The sequence below is a fragment of the Lathyrus oleraceus genome, chromosome 1 (genome assembly GCF_024323335.1).
Source record: "Lathyrus oleraceus cultivar Zhongwan6 chromosome 1, CAAS_Psat_ZW6_1.0, whole genome shotgun sequence".
Taxonomy (NCBI): domain Eukaryota; kingdom Viridiplantae; phylum Streptophyta; class Magnoliopsida; order Fabales; family Fabaceae; genus Lathyrus; species Lathyrus oleraceus.
Window position 1 is genome coordinate 425,135,175 of NC_066579.1, and position 16,327 is coordinate 425,151,501.

The 16,327-nt window shown below is 36.9% G+C and overlaps 1 protein-coding gene across 1 annotated transcript; it reads left to right on the forward strand.

Annotated features, from left to right (window-relative positions):
• Positions 1–8,128: 8,128 nt before the first annotated feature.
• Positions 8,129–13,162, forward strand: LOC127078979 (probable prolyl 4-hydroxylase 4). Its single transcript, XM_051019399.1, has 6 exons — positions 8,129–8,386; positions 8,480–8,642; positions 9,644–9,701; positions 11,655–11,830; positions 12,387–12,462; positions 12,590–13,162. Exons 1-6 carry the CDS (start codon positions 8,244–8,246, stop codon positions 12,883–12,885), a joined length of 912 nt encoding a protein of 303 aa, XP_050875356.1. The 5' UTR covers positions 8,129–8,243; the 3' UTR covers positions 12,886–13,162.
• The last annotated feature ends 3,165 nt before the right edge of the window (positions 13,163–16,327 follow it).

The following is a 16,327-nucleotide window of genomic DNA, read 5'->3' on the forward strand; positions in this document are numbered from 1 at the left end:
AACCGATCATGTATTCAGAATGTGTGTTTTCTGTGATGGTACACATCTCTATTGGTATGCTTAGACGTGTAAGCATTGGGATGTGGGACCAATGATTCGAGCCTCAATTGGGTTTGAGCCCCAACCATGGCAGACATGGGGGAAAGGTGGACACCGAAGTGGGATAAGGCCCATACGGTGAAAGAGACCCTAAGTGGGTAAAGTCCCATACGGGTGACGATCGCTTGAACTGGGGATTAAGCCTCATAGAGGACCCGATATCCACCGCAGAAGTCGAATCATACGAGCATGCATGAATATCGGTCCTGGCTTAGACGTAAGTCCATTCGGGAATTGATGTTTCATGATCTGAATGATGATTGTGGTTGAGTTATGAGAACTCAGATGCATGTTGTCATACAATTGCGAGTTAGTTCCCCATCGCTCAAGTCTTCGTTCCCTTGTTGACTTGAGTTGGATATGAGCTAAACATTGATTAGAAAACCCTGTAGAGCCGAGTGGACCCATAAGATAGGGAACCCACTGAGATTATTATCTCACCCCATGTTGTTGATTATTTTTCAGGTGGTTCTGAGCAGGATAAGGGTAAGGGCAAGATAGAGTGATGTCTTGCTTACCTGAGGACTGGTGGCTTTTCTTCTGCTGTGTAGATATTTTTGAGATCATTGTCTAATGATCTAGATCAGTAGTTTTATTTTGGGCACTCTTATGTACATCTATGCCATATTATGTTATTTTGGGCATGTATTGTATATGTATGCAGTGCTGCTAGGCACTTATGTATTTCAGTACCAGTTTTACACTATGTATAATATGTATTCTAGACATATATTATATGTGGGTGTTACATGTGACATATAAACGGTCAACTTTTATCTTTAAAGGTAAAGTCTATATCTTCTTTCCTTCTTTCGCTTCATCTATTATCAGGATTTCTAGAGAGTAGGTTTTTGGGGTTTGTGATGTTCAAACTTCTCTTCTTGACATGTTTGAACAAAGCGCTAGATCTTTACTCTTGCATGTGTAATGCGTCGTTTCTTCATATTTTCCTTTTCTGCGTTGATTGTATCCTTCATAATAGAGATTCCATCTACTATGATTTATAAGGAAAGAGGGAACAACTCGTCAATATTGGGGGATCAGGAGATATTTGACATCGCCTTTTCTTTCATCTCTAAGAAAAGGATTTCACTAAGGTGGGATATTTGTCTGACTAGCAGGTGCTTGTTCCCGACGAAGATAAGAGGGTATATAACAAGTATGACAGGTGTGTCATTCCTCTTTGTGAGTTTGTTTTATTTAATAGATTTTTGTATCCCTTTTAATAAGTTTGAGGTTGGCATTCTTAACAACTTGTTAATCGGTACCTCACAATTACACACAGTGAGTTGAAATTATGTCAAAGTCTTAAAATTATGGTGTGAATATAAGAAGATTTTTCCGACCTTGACATTCTTCTTCCATCTTTTTAAAGCTCGGCGTAGCTTAGAGGCTTCAACAAAAGACTGGGGCTTGATATCTCTTATGCAGTGCACAAAGATGTTTGATGTTTGCCATTGTACAATGATGGAGGAAGTTTAAACCTTAGTCCTAAGCTCGAAGAGTCTTAAGTGAAATGGTCACTCATTATGAGTCCCTAACTATTATCACCGAATTTAAGGGGGCCTTGCTCCACGGGGAATTCAACATCGATTTCGACCATGTTGCCTCCTACGTTGTTAGCCCGCCTTGGTCCGCAAACTACTAAGGAGTTTCAGTCTTTTATCTCCGAAAAAGATTACTCATATTTCTTTAAAAAAACTGAAGAAGTTCGTCAAGATGAGTTATCCGACTCAGATTATTATACGTGTTGTGCATCGGTCGTCCAAGCCTTTGGTGTTTTCAGGTTGGGAGAAACCTTCTTGTTTGACATTCTTCAAAGGGATAAGGAAGTGATCAAAAAATGTATCAACTCCTTTACCATTGAGCGAGATCAATATTTGGAAGAACTTTAAGAGGTGTCTACCTTACTTTCATGCACAAGGGTTGTTATGGAGCCTTTCGAGTACCCCGATACGCTGGATGAGAAGGTGAAGTTGCTTGTGAAGAAAGTGACAAAGAAGAATGAAACTTAAGTCTTTGACCAAGCATGTTATCTAAAACGAAGGTTTCTCTCACTGAAACAAATTGGGTATTGAGTTATTTTCAAAAAATGGTAGAATAGCCTTAAGCATCTTTGAAGGAGTCTCAGGAAGGTCAAGAGAATGTTGAAGATGACCTCCGTGAGATGCGTCTTAAGAATCGTTCCTTGGACAAGGAGTACACGAATTCATTAGAAGAGAGTTACTTTATTGCATGTGACTCTTTTGAAAATGTTCTACAACAAGTGGTCTTTTTTTATCCCACGAGTCTATCTCACAAGAACAAGTCTGTCTTGCTAGATGATTAAGGATAAAAAGCCAGTCTCCTTGGCAGATTAGTAAAATGTGTTGTCATTCTTGCCCCACCTTTTTTGGTTCCAGTGTGCTTGTATCTTCAATGAATAATAAAATTTCATGGTTCCTACTTTGCAACTTGTATTCCAATTTTGGTTAGTTACCATTATTTTTACCTATTTATACGACATTCTTTAAGTCTCGAGCTTGTTCCTCTGGGGGATAGCTTATTTTCTCATATTACGTATGAAGTTTTAATGGACGTATCAAGGGTTTGTGCTCACCCAAGGTTTGATAGCCCTTCCTTTCCCCCAAGTGATAACCTGGTTCGAGGTTTACGTAATATGGACTCACCGTTGCTTCTAGAATGGCTATATACCAAGAGGGAGGTGAGCCCATAATTTCCATATTTTGGTTCATTATCTTTATTCGTGAATTGCCATTGTAGAGCTTTGATTTCTTTAGGCATACGTCTATGACGTTTATGACATCTCCCCTGATTCGTTTGCAACGGGGCTTTTATTTCTTTGGTCGTATGTTGGTGGCGTTTGTGACATCACCCCTAATTCATTAGTACCTTTTATGGTCACAAGGAAAACAGATTTTGGTGAAAATTTATTTATTTTATATAAAATAGCATCCTACATCGTAGTGGTATTTGTGCTTTACATATGCAATAAGTTAAATTTAACCAAGCAGCATGACCGCTGCTTATTGGCGGTTAGGCGCTTTAGTAGGGGACGTGTTAGCTGGCTTATGATTTCATCCAAAGTATTCACCTATAAATATTTTGCCAAAATAATTTGCTTTATCGCTCAGGGGCTTAATTGTAATGTATCTTGACTTTCTGACGATGGAGGCTACGTTGATCTCCATAGCCTTGCCTTTGTCCTTTTTTTGGTTTCGCTATAGAGCCTTCTATATTCTTTTTGCTTCAGATAAGTTGTTGCATATTTTCACCAACTCATTGTGGATGTTGTGGTATTTCAACTTCATATGGACCGGGGAAGCCATTATGTTTAAGGTTGTTGCGAAGGGCCTACCCAAAATAAAGTTAGAGACACTTTTGCAGAAACAACCAGAAATCTCATGTTAATCACCGTGGTATCTCTTCCTTTTCCTAGGATGACCGTCAACTCGATATACCCTTATAAATCCATAAGTCGGGTTATTGTTCCATTGAAAACATACAGGTTGATTGCTTCCTTCTCCTTATCCAATCCTAACTATTAAAAGATGTTAGAGTACATGATATAACAAGAGTTTCCCCATAAATGAGGACTCAAGATACGTAAAAAGTGGAAACAATAGTGTCATACGGTGAACTGACTTTGTGTGTTTTTGCTTTGGAAAGCAAATGTCGCGGATAGCAAGAGTCGCCACCGACTTTTCTTTTATCCAATAAGGAAAGGCGGAAAAGAACAGGAAAGACCTTGATTAGATTTTGGGTTCGGGAGGTACATTATACAAAGGGAAGGTGTTAGCACCCTTTGTATCCATGGTTATCCATGGGCTCTTAATTGCTTAATCACTTATGTTTTTCTTGTTTGAAAAAGTGTTTGAGAAATGTTTAGAAAATGTTTGAAAAGAGAGTTTAACTTTGTAATGATTCTTGTACGAATGCATACAAAGTGTTTATCTCGTTTAATTTTGAAAGCTGTTTAGAAAAATATAACTTGGTAATGATTCTAGTGCGAATGTATACCAAGTGGTGATTTTCTAATAGATGTTTTGCAAAGTGTAAGGTGTGAAAAGTATTTTAAGTTGTGAGTAAGCATTTAAGAGTTATACCTACCCAAGGTCTTTATGGGTATTTCCTATCCTTAGGAGGGTAAAACTGTCCTTACTATTGAGAAATAAGTAGTCTTATCCTTTGGATGTAAAGGGACATCGTAGGGTCATCGATTGGCCGTTGAAGGCAACATTTGTAAGGATACCTTAGCATTCGAAGGGACGATCATCATTTAACCGTAGGCTACAACGAAGGGTCATCGAGGGACAAAGTCATATATTCGAAGGCAACGTCCGAGGGACTATGATTTATCTTATAGGGACATGATGATTTAATCGAAGGGTCTTTGCTAAGTGTATCCCCACGTTCGCGGGACATGACCGTACTACCGTAAGGCAACAAAGAGAGGACCAAGATCACATGTATTCAAAGGCAACATTTGTAATCAGTTAGATAATTAGAATAGATCTCCACAAGGGTATCCCACAAATAAAGTGGAATACCTAGCAAGCTACCTTCTTCGGGAGTATGTGAACCCTCACAAAAAGTCAACAAACGGGTTAGAATACCAAAACGGGGTGCAATCGAGAGTTGCACCAAACAAAAGAATCACAGTAGTAAGAATGTCAGGCCAATAATACACGGTTATAATAAAACATGTCAGATAAGCACAGAATAGAACAGCAAAATCAGCGACTGTCATGTTCGCTACTGCCTCGCCTAGCGAAGGCTTGGCGAACACTCGCTACATGTTCGCTGAGCGAGGTACTAGCGAACGGCTGCGGGTTTTGAGTTTGATAACAGTATGATTTCCGGAACTCCGAACCCTATGGCATCCATTACAGAAATTACACCGTTAAACATTCAGGATATTCATGCATACTTAAACCCACATGCAAAATCTAACTACATATCCAAAATTCAATCATAATGCATCATGTATTTAGAGATTACAAATTGGAAATATAAAACGGTAGTGATGGTGCAAACCTGTTTGCAATTGAATTGCACCAGTGAATTGGCAGATCACTCTTAGAGTTTGTACCGGATCGAGTGGGCGGAGGTAACCTTTGTGCAGATGAGTTTCCTTCAGGGTTTCCTTTAGGGTTGCTCTGAATTCTTTTGGTTAGCCTCCAGGGTTTGCTCTCTGTGTGTGTTTGTGTTTCTCCTTTTCTCCTCTGTTTTTCGTCCTCCTCTTTTTCTGAATGAGGTCTTGGTATTTATAATAGTTTTTGTGACCTGATGGGCTCAGAATGAAGCCCAAAATTTCTGGTATTCGCAAGCTTCGCTAGGCGAGTGGTGCAGCGAAGAGTTCTCTAGGCGAAGGATTTGCTCGCCTAGCGAGCATGCCAGTTTGAGTCATTTCCTGGATTTGGCCACCTGTGAGCTGGGTCTTCGTTCCTTTAAGATCAATGTCTTGAACAATGAGTTGGAGTGCCTTGAAGAATGTCTTGAAAGATTAACGGGCAAATTTTGGGGTATGACAAATAGTCATTATCACCATAAGAAAGATCTTGTTTGGAATTCCTCCTACCTTTTCACTATCAGGAAATCCGAGGATAGGTATTTATAATTCCCTAGTCAAAGTTCCCCCCTTATTAGTTTATGCACATGAACTTGGCAATTTTTCTCTTCATCGTCCATTTGGAGGGGTTTCTTTCTCTTGGAATACTACCATTAATGGAAGCGATGTATTGGTGTTTCCCTTTTTAGTCTTCCTCTTCTTCACTGTTGTTGTCTCCCCCTACTTCTAGTGACAACTTCAATAGCCTTATTGGGGAGTTTTTCTCTGCGGGGGAAGTGTTTCTTCTTTTGAAAATCTTCTCGGCTCTTACACCTCTCTTATTGTCTCAGCCTCCCTTTCGATCACCATCACGGGTGTACTTAGTAACTCACACCTTCTTAATTAAAACTTTTATTTAATGTTTTAGATGGATGAAATCATTTGTGTTATGGTCATGACTCTAGTGGAAACAACAATATATAGACTTGCCAGTCCTGGATAATTCTTTGACCGGGTAGGGATTCCTAATCTCGGCTTCTTTGAACTCAGTGTTTACACAATATTTCTAGATTTTCTCCCTTAAAGTGTTCATAGGAGTGTAAGCGTTAGACTTGGATCAGGGTCTGTGACCCTTTCTTCTCTACAAGGACAATTATCTCTTTATGATGCCTGGTTGTATCTAATGTTCCATGCTCTCTGAGCTCTCTCTCCTTCTTCATCCAAGAGATCTTGTTCATGATTTATAAATGGTTATGCCATATTCATAAATTCACCTAGGCTACAAGCTCCCTCAAGCCCTAACTTTTCTCGGAACATGCAGTCTGACCTCAATCTCTTCTAAAACATTCATCATTTCAACTCATCATTTGTGCCCCCCTCCCCAACTATTATTGTGACTTTTGTGAAGCAGTCAATGTGCTTGCGCAAGGTTTCCTTCTTTTGTTGGGTAACCCTGTTGAGTAAGGACATGGTCCTGGGTTTTCATTTTCAGGCATTAAAGTGGGCAGTGAAAGCGTCACAGAGGTCCTTCCACGAATCTATGCTCCCATCTAAGAGGTTCTTAAACCACATCATTGCAGATATTGTCAAGATTGGTGCGAAGAGCTTTCACTTTACCACCCCATGGGCGTGGTAGTAATCTAGACAAATGTCTACATGCTCAATGTGCTCGTCTGAATCTCTGGTTTCGTCATAGTTTTATAGCTTTGAAGGCTTTTCTAATGACCTCATAACCATATCATCGAGGATGCAGGTAGACAGTGGGTTCTTTTTCACTCTAGAACCCGAACTTCTTCGTCGTATCTTTCCCTTCTTCGAGGATGTCGTGCTTTTGAATGATGAGGATGATAAACCTCAAGGGGAGTATGGCTATCATTATACCTTCAGAATCGAGAGTAGAAGTTCTATGTCTTTAATTCTAGTTGTGAGTTAGCGACCTCAGGGAGTCTCCCCGTGGTGTTGTTGTATTAATGGAGGTCAACTCAAGTAAACCATTTTCATTGCCTCTCTACTAAGAATTGTGAATTCTACTGGTGCACCAAATTATAGATGTTGTTCAGCTGATCAGTGGATCCATGTACTTCAAGATTGGCATGTAACATCTGAAGGCCATGGATTATTGTTTGTCCAGGTACAACAAGTAAGGAGAAAGGCCGATATGATGGTTCACCTTGGTGAATTTGTTGTGTATATCCGAAGAATGAGATAGTTTGGAATTCTTCTTGACTAACTGTCAATTGAAAAATATCTTGTTGCATATGGTTAGAAGAGATGCCACAAGAATTGGATCGTATTTTGCCAGAGGAGTACGAGAAGGAAGAGGCATAACTCTATTAGCTTCAACAGTTGCATCAGCAGCTTACAATTGAATAGAGGATCGAGTGGTTCCGTTAGAGAACTAAAATGTCCAATGAACGGTGAAACAATATCTTTGTATGGCGAAGCAAGTTTTCGATGCGAGGAGGGAGGACTGGTCTATAAGGTTATCACTCTATATAGTGAGAGTGAGAGAATGAGAAGTAATGTGAGAGTGAAAATGAATTTGAATACTTGAAATAATATGATTTTTTCTTTATATAGTGAGAGCGGTTAAAACCGTCTGCATGAAGTGAGGCGCATTACGAAGTTGTTAGATCTAATGTGACGGTAATGAACGTGTCTGAAAGACGGAATTGCATGAATGAATGAAAGATCACCGGAACAAAAATTCTAATTTTATTTTACAAAACATACATAAGAAATTTGTTCATTTCTCCACAATATCAACCATATATAGATATATATTTCTTTCTTTTAGATTTTACTCAAAAATTCTCTTTGAGCTAACAAAAATCAATAAATTCACAAACCAAGCAAATAAAAAAAAAAAAGAGGGAATTAATTAGCTCTTTGATTACAATTTTTCACCCGCATATTCTAGTTAGTAACTAACTATATGAAATTAAAATATAGTAATTACTCCCGTAAGTATTAAAAAAAAGTCAAATATTCCCTTCATCATATGTTGAGATCAGATAAAGTCAAGCAATATCTATAAACCAATGTTTGAATCTTGTTAGAAATAGAAAAGGAAGAAGATAAAGTAGAAAAGGAAATGAGTGAGATTTGTAGGGTTTGGTCTTTCATAATTCCATTTTTGTTAATCTGCAAATTCCATGGAGCCTATTGCTCCTACGCAGGTTCCACCAATGCGATCATCGATCCAACTAGAGTGAGACAGGTTTCATGGAAGCCAAGGTCTGTTTCTAAATTCGCCTCTCAAATTCTAAATTTGGCACTGAAATCAATGTTTTGGTTGTTGCTTACTGATGAATTTTTGATTCGATGCAGAGCTTTCGTTTACGAAGGTTTTTTGACGGATTTGGAATGTGATCATTTGATTTCTATAGCGAAATCGGAACTTAAGAGATCTGCGGTAGCGGATAATTTGTCCGGTGAGAGCAAATTGAGCGAAGTTAGAACAAGCTCTGGCATGTTCATTTCTAAGAACAAGGTTGCTTTGCTTTCAGTTCTTCTTTTTCTATATTTGTTAATTCATTATTATTCTGAATCCTCTTTCTTAATATTATCATTATCATTATCAAATATTTTAACTACTTTTGGAAAGCTTAAATTAGTAGCCTATTCATTGTAGTTTCCATCGCGGTTGCGGGCCTTTATTTAAAACCCTAAATTAGAATCATAATTCAGTGCTACGGGTCGATGTAGATTCAACATTAATATTATGCAGAAAGTTTGTGGATCAACATGCTTTCATATCATTTGTCTTTGACACTTTTGGTTTTCTAGCACTAGAGGATCTTTTACCGAGAGTGCAAAGATTCATGCATAGCGATGTTGTGTCTCCTAGGACAATGAATGTAGTTGTTAAAAGGATTGATTTTGTCATTCAAAATGGGATAGTGGCGCAGCTTGTTGCTCGTTTGCATGCTATTTTTGTATAATCTTGTCAAAATAGATAAACTAGTACTACGCGGTTTGTATTACTAATTTGGTAATCCAATCATATACTAATAATTCCATATTATGCCTGACTGTTATTTTGTGTGTATTGTGTGGGGCTACATCACTATAGAGGAATTATCTGTTTGGTAGAATTCTGTGCTCTATGTATGATCTGCACAGTTATGTTTAAAACTTTTTTTTATTTGCTTTTATGTTGTTTCGTTTGATTTTGAAGGTCAAGTTTTGCTTTTATTGGTTGTGAATTGTGTGATGTTAGAGTATTAGACACAAACAAGCTCTTGTCCTCTCATTCTTGTGAAAAGAGCACGGCTATAAAGAAGGATTTGTAGAAGAATAACATGAGATGTTTGGGAGAATATTTGGATTGCAGTTTTGAAGTTGTTTGACTTTTTACTGGGCGTGTAAAAATTGCGGGGGAATTTTTCGGTCTTTCTATTGTTTGATGACATCGGAAAATTTATTTATAAAAACTAAAGTACTTTCTTTATTTTGTGAGCTTTTTGCTTATTCTGTTTAGTTATTTTATAGGATGCTATTGTTTCTGGTATTGAGGACAAGATTGCATCCTGGACCTTTCTTCCAAAAGGTATGTCGTATACAAAATCATGATTAAAATCTATGGCATCTGATAGAAACCAGAATTTACGGGTAACAAAGTGTATGATTATTTGCAAATGGTTGAGCTTAAAGCTCTTACAATGGTAAAAATGCAGAACAAGAAAAGTGAAGCAGAGTTTTATGAACTCCTAATCCAGAGCTAGGCTTCTAAACCAGAGAAGTCTCCCCTAACTTTTTCTAACCAACTTTCTGAATGCATTTCCCACTCCCTTACAGTCTTTTTTAAAACAGAAAATCCCTTAAAATCAGGGAATATTCTACCTGAATTTTATTCTCTCAGCTTCTAGAAGCTGTGCTGATGTGGATTGAGCCCAATGATTGGGTCATCACACATATGAGAAATTGAGAACTCAGTGTTCTATCAGCATCCTTCTAGAAGCTGCTGAACTTATATATGTGTTCCAGTGAAATCAGATATAGTGGTTAAGATTTTCTTGTTAATGCTAATTTTGTTAGTTTTTCTTGTTCTATATGGTTTAAACGCAAACTATTTGTTTTGGCTTCATACATAACAGTTAAAATGGGTAAGAATGTGAGCTAATTATTCTCTGCATTCTTTGCTTGTCCCTTGCTACTTTAGTAAGTCAAAATCATCTGTCACAGCAATCTTTGGCTTCAAAATGAAGTCTTAGGCAAGGGCCCAAAACATGCATGGGAAGAACCTGCTGTATACTAATCATGATTATGTTTGCTTGTTGAATAAAACTGAGGCAAATGAGTTTAGGAATGAACCGTGATGATAATTTTAGGTTTTAGAGTTATTATGATTTATGAAAAATTATAGGGTCCCTGACCCCAGTCTATCTCTTCCATCTGTATCCATACGACTATGGGTCCTCTCCTATTTTCTCTCATTCCCTCTCCTTACTCTATATCTCTCTCTTGATCTCACTCTCTCGTAAATATATTTTTCTTTTTTAATCAAGAGAGAGAAATAAAATTGAGAGAGATAGAGAGTAAGGAGAGGGAAAGAGAGAGAATAGAAGGAAAGGATCTAAAATCATGAAGTTTGGAATTTTTATTGCAATTCTATATTCATCTAAGCTTCCGATAAAATGTCACTATGAACTTTGAACTTGTACCAATCATATAATGAAGCTACACCAAAGGAAGCTATTAACATGTAATTTTTTAAATGATGAAACTATTTTTGTCTATTGCATTAATGACAACTTATATGCTATGTACATGTCTACTTAAATATCAGTTTGAAGGTTTTTAACCAACACCATTAAATTGTTTTCTGTGCTAATTTTCCAATTTTAGCGTTGAATTTAGTTTTCAAAATGACCTTATATTACTTGTCCATTCCATTTAAGATAAATTGATTTTAAGTTGCCTGCTTGAATTGTTAAATTTATATAAATATAGCTATTTCATATCTCTCATTGTGGACTTTGAATAACTTATTTATATGAAAAGACCGATAGCATAACTCTAGTACCCTTTTTCCCCCCTGGTTATGGTAGTAGTGCATCAAGCATTTGATTAGCTACTAGATATATTTAATTTAATTTCAAACATTAATTACAAAATGTGCATTCAACAAGTGCTTGAAAATTTTCCAGAAGCACCATATCCATCAGGATACTATAGTGACTCCAAAAACTGAAAGAACACTTTAGTAGCATTCAAAGTTTAGTGGAGAAAGTCAGAAATTGGGGGACCAAATTAAGAAGCATTGTATTGGTATCATTCGAAACCCAAAGAGTAGTTTATCTTAAATTGTTATTCACTAGTTCTTCTATGCAAACAACCTTCATAATATCATGTACCAAAAAAAGTCTTCATATGTTAGCATGATCAGCTAAATAAATTTCAAGTTTCTCTTCCATCCTTCCTCCCCTTGCCCTAAAACAGAAAAAATAAGAACATGGAGACACTAATCAATTGCTTAAAGTATTTGATTATTGAATTTCAGATAATGGTGAAGACATACAAGTATTGAGATATGAACACGGGCAGAAATATGACCCACATTATGATTACTTTTCTGATAAAGTTAATATAGCTCGGGGTGGACACCGGGTTGCTACTATTCTCATGTATCTAACAAATGTGACCAAAGGCGGTGAAACTGTGTTTCCTAATGCAGAGGTTTGTCTAGTATCTAATGCACATGTTTACATAGAATTAAAAACGTAATATTGGTAAATCACTGCCTTTATGATTTTCCAATTTATTCGGTATTTTGTTTTTGGCATATCCTTAAATGGCCTTGAGTCTCTATCTTGGATCCTTTTTCGCTGCAATTTTCTGTGCACACTGAATTTATCCTTAACAATGATTTTATTTGAGTGAGCAAAATTGTCTTGTCAGACTGTCTGAGGATAGTGTTTATGACTTCTTGTTGGAGTATCTCATTTTTTTGTAGTTGCTCATAATCATTCTGATAGTAACTACAGCAAAAAATTTGGAGAAGTAGAATGTTTATATCTGATTGGGACCAGTTTTCCAAATGCTCAAATGTTTTGATTGTACTTGCAAATAACGGACACTTTGAACACTGATATTTCATGAGGGGTAGATTGAGGAGATGCAATATTTTCTTCAATATTCCAAACCAAATAGTTGGGAGTTTCTTGGCCAAGGAAATTGCTTCTGCCTTTCTTTTCCCTTCTTGTAGCTAACTTTGATATTTTTATAATAATAGTTACAAGAATCTCCCCATCATAAGTTGTCTGAAACAAGTGAAGATCTCTCTGAGTGTGGCAAAAAAGGAGTCGCAGGTGGGGCAACTGGACATTTAGTTTATGGTTTTTCTTCTGTATTATTCTGCAACTCCACATTTGCTCCAAGTCAAATTATGTTCAATAATTGTCTTTTTCTTTCTTTCCTCCCTGGGACAATTCACAGTGAAACCCCGAAGAGGAGATGCACTTCTATTCTTTAGTCTCCACCCAAATGCTATCCCAGACACTCTCAGTCTTCATGCAGGATGCCCTGTAATCGAAGGAGAGAAATATTCGGCAACAAAGTGGATTCATGTGGACTCATTTGATAAGGTGGTGGGAGCTGGAGGGGACTGCACGGATCAGCATGAAAGTTGTGAAAGATGGGCTGCCCTTGGAGAATGCACTAAGAATCCTGAATACATGGTTGGATCTGCTGGCCTTCCTGGTTACTGTAGGAAAAGTTGCAAGACATGTTAAAAGTGTTACTGAATACTTTCCAGAATCCAGGTGGTGATTTTGCTTACTTTCCAGGTCCATTGATTCTCAATATGTATTATGTTTTTGTTACTGTTGTGAATGTAGTGAATTATGTCTCATTATATATATGTTAGCTCTCTGATAGTGTTCTAGTGTCATGGTCACACTTCAAAAGGTACATTCTTGAGTTGTGAATCTGTAATGGTAGTGATTCGAAATTTTTCCATTGCTTAATTTGTAAAACGACATCAAAAGCAAGTATACGTTAAATTTCTTAGTTCACAGTTTATTATATTAGTCAGTTGTCGCTTTCGTGGAATGAGAAAATGTGATTTATGAATTCGAAATCAAAAGCCTAGTTGTGGTTAGTGGTAGATATATGAACCCAGAAAATGAAAACGAAAACTTGTTCTAGTGTGTGTTGATAGTCTATAAGTGGAATAAAATACTCTCCCGGTTAATATTATGAATATAAAAGTATATACATAATTCAAATTTTGATTACTAGGAAAAAGTTAACCATTTTTTACTATTTAATATTATCATTTTTAATTGAATGAGTTTTTTTTTACTAATTTTAAAAAGAGTAATTTAATTAACTTGATTTATATTTACATAAAATCTAATTGAACAGTTGTACTTAACTAAAAATTGAATCAATGTGAAAATAATACTTCTTTGTCACAGTGATTAGAGATTATCAGCTCCAGGTTTAGATAGTCACCAAGTAATCTCCTACCAGTCTCAATGGGATGTAGTTGAAGAATTATTGATAGAGTTGATCTTGAATATCTTTCATGATCCTTTAGAGGTGTTACTTAGATTTCTAAAGTAGAGCACATGTGTATCATGGAACAATCTCGCTCTACTTATGTAATGTCTCTTATAAAATCATTACTAGATTGATTGCTTGAGGACTTCATCATGTAATTGAAAGTTTGGTGGGGCTAACTCAGTAGTTTTGTGCCAAATTGACAAAGTTGTGATGACATTATTGTGGTTAAGGAGATTCTTCATTCTATGAGAACCTAACTGAATAACAAAAGATGGATGACCGGTTAAAATTGATCTAGAAAAGACTTATTATCGTTTAGAGTGGGGTTTTGTCATTTAGCTTTGTAGACAATTTTCTTCTATTTACAAAAAAATTAGTGGGGTCAGAAAGTTAGTAAGGAAAATACTATAATCTTCTTATCCTCTAATGTTTTTCGAAAAATCAAACAATATATTTGTAGTTCCTCTCAGTTTCAAATGACCGGTGATCTTGGAAAGTATCTCAGTATTCCCCTTTTTCATAAAAGAGTTTGCAAGCAATTGTTTCCAATTCAGTTTTGACAAAGTCGATAACAAGCTCGTTAACTAGAAGCTAAAACTTTATCTTTTTCAAGAAGATTTTGCAAGATTTTCTTTGTGGAGTTTCAAATGATATAAAAAAGTGCATTTGGCTTCTTGTAACATTTGCAACGAAAGTTGTAGGAGAGTTAATATAAATACAACTAGTCTGATGAAAGGTGGTTGGGGATATCAAAGGTGAGGTGAAGTATCATAGTCCAAATTTTGGAGAGGGTTTTGTAAGTCTTGTATCTGCTCCAAAAAAAAATCACGTGTGGATGATTCAAAGTAATGAGGATTGTTCTTTTAAGTTATATCCACACTACTATGAAAATACCATAATGTCTATAGTGTCCGAAGATAAATCTCTGGACGCATCTATTTTAGTTATTTCTCAATCTAAATATAAAAGACACTTCTATTTTATCAAAATTTAATCTGAAGATTCATCTTCGTATACGTAAAAAGTGTGTCCAAAGATGCATTTTCGTAAATATTATTTATTCAAATAGTTGTTGGTGGTCTGGAGATGCATCTTCGGACGTTTTTCTTTCATATCTCGCACCATACACTTCCCTCTTCCTTCTTCTTTGCAACGGTTTTACTTCTTATCCATTCATTCAAGCTTATAACATTAGAGTTATTTCTCCTCTTTTCCAGTCTCTCATAAAGTTCAAGATTCTCCTTCTCATCAATCAATTTTATTTGATAAGTTTTTCAAGTTTTATTTTCTTTTTATGTTTTGATTTGTAGTTATTTTTTTAGGATATATTAGTTGTTTTAGATACATTATGTAGTAGTGTAAACGAAATTGGTAGGCTAGAAGAACATGCATTGAGGTTTTTGGGGACTGTTAGGACAAAAATGACGTATATTTTCATGAAACCTAAATGCTAATTTGTTTGTTATTGTTCTATGAAAGCTAAATGTTAATTTGTTTATATTTTTTGTCATAGGAGCGTCCCACACTGAAGGTGACATCGCACAGGTCGAAGATGAAAGACTTCCCGAAGATTTCGATGCCTGAGCAGGTCAACTGGATTATACGGGACTTCCAGCTGCTTGATTTTGTCCATTGCTCCCTCACCATGCTTGACAATCCACTACTTAGTGTTTTTGTTGAGAGATGGCATAAAGAGACATCTCCATTTCATCTTCCGTTTAGGAAGATGACTATCACTCTGGATGATGTCTGCTCATTGTTCCATCTCCCCATCGACGACAGATTTTGAACGACTCTCGTACTTAGCATGTCCCTTGCATTTCAGACTGTTGCACGAGATTTGGAAGTGTCTAATGTGACTGTGCATAAGGAGTTTGGTGTTAATAGAGGCACACATCTTCGTATGTCTTGGCTTCGGTAGACGTACGACGAACTTGTAGCGGCTGGGAGTTATGAGGTTGCCGTTATGGCGTACATGCTACATATGGTAGCATGTACTCTCTTTGCGGACAAGTATGGTGTTTATATTGATGCCTGATATGTGTGCCTTTTTAGTAGACTCAAGGACATCAGTTGGGCCCGGGGTGTGCTGTATTGACACATTTGTATACATCCCTTGGAGTGACGACGATCTTTAAAACCAAATAGCTTGTTGGCTATTTGAGTTTGTTGCAGGTATACTTGAAGTTATTAGTTGTTATTGATTTCTTACTTAATTATTACGAATAACATTTCTTATTTATTATGTGTTGCGCCTCTGTTTTGATATCAGTGTTGGGTATACGAGCATTTCCTCGGCATCTATGACATGCGAGTTCAACATTTCCCAGTGGAGTCCCTATGGGCGAAGAGATGGAAGGACAGACAGACACATCTCGATGGTGTTGCTGAGTACATGAGGAGGCTCGAAGCGCTGATTGTGAATGATGTCATCTAGAAACCATACACTGGCCATAGAGTCCACCGTGAGTTCGAGGAGTCGTGATTCTATTCAGGTTATATGTGGTGGAAGACCATGGTTGCTAGACACTTGCCTGAGAGGTGTTTGCGATGGTATGGTTATGTTCAAAGTATCCCATGACTAGTTTCAGATATACCATTCGCGGGCATTGATTCGTGGTTTCAAAGTAACTTCATCAGCTTCGGTCATGCCATTAGAGATCAGGA

Coding starts and splice junctions, on each gene's coding strand:
- LOC127078979 (XM_051019399.1), top strand. CDS start 8,244: ATGAGTGAGATTTGTAGGGTTTGGTCTTTCATAATTCCATTTTTGTTA. Junction 8,387..8,479: donor CAGGTTTCATGGAAGCCAAG/GTCTGTTTCTAA, acceptor GATTCGATGCAG/AGCTTTCGTTTACGAAGGTT. Junction 9,702..11,654: donor CTGGACCTTTCTTCCAAAAG/GTATGTCGTATA, acceptor ATTGAATTTCAG/ATAATGGTGAAGACATACAA.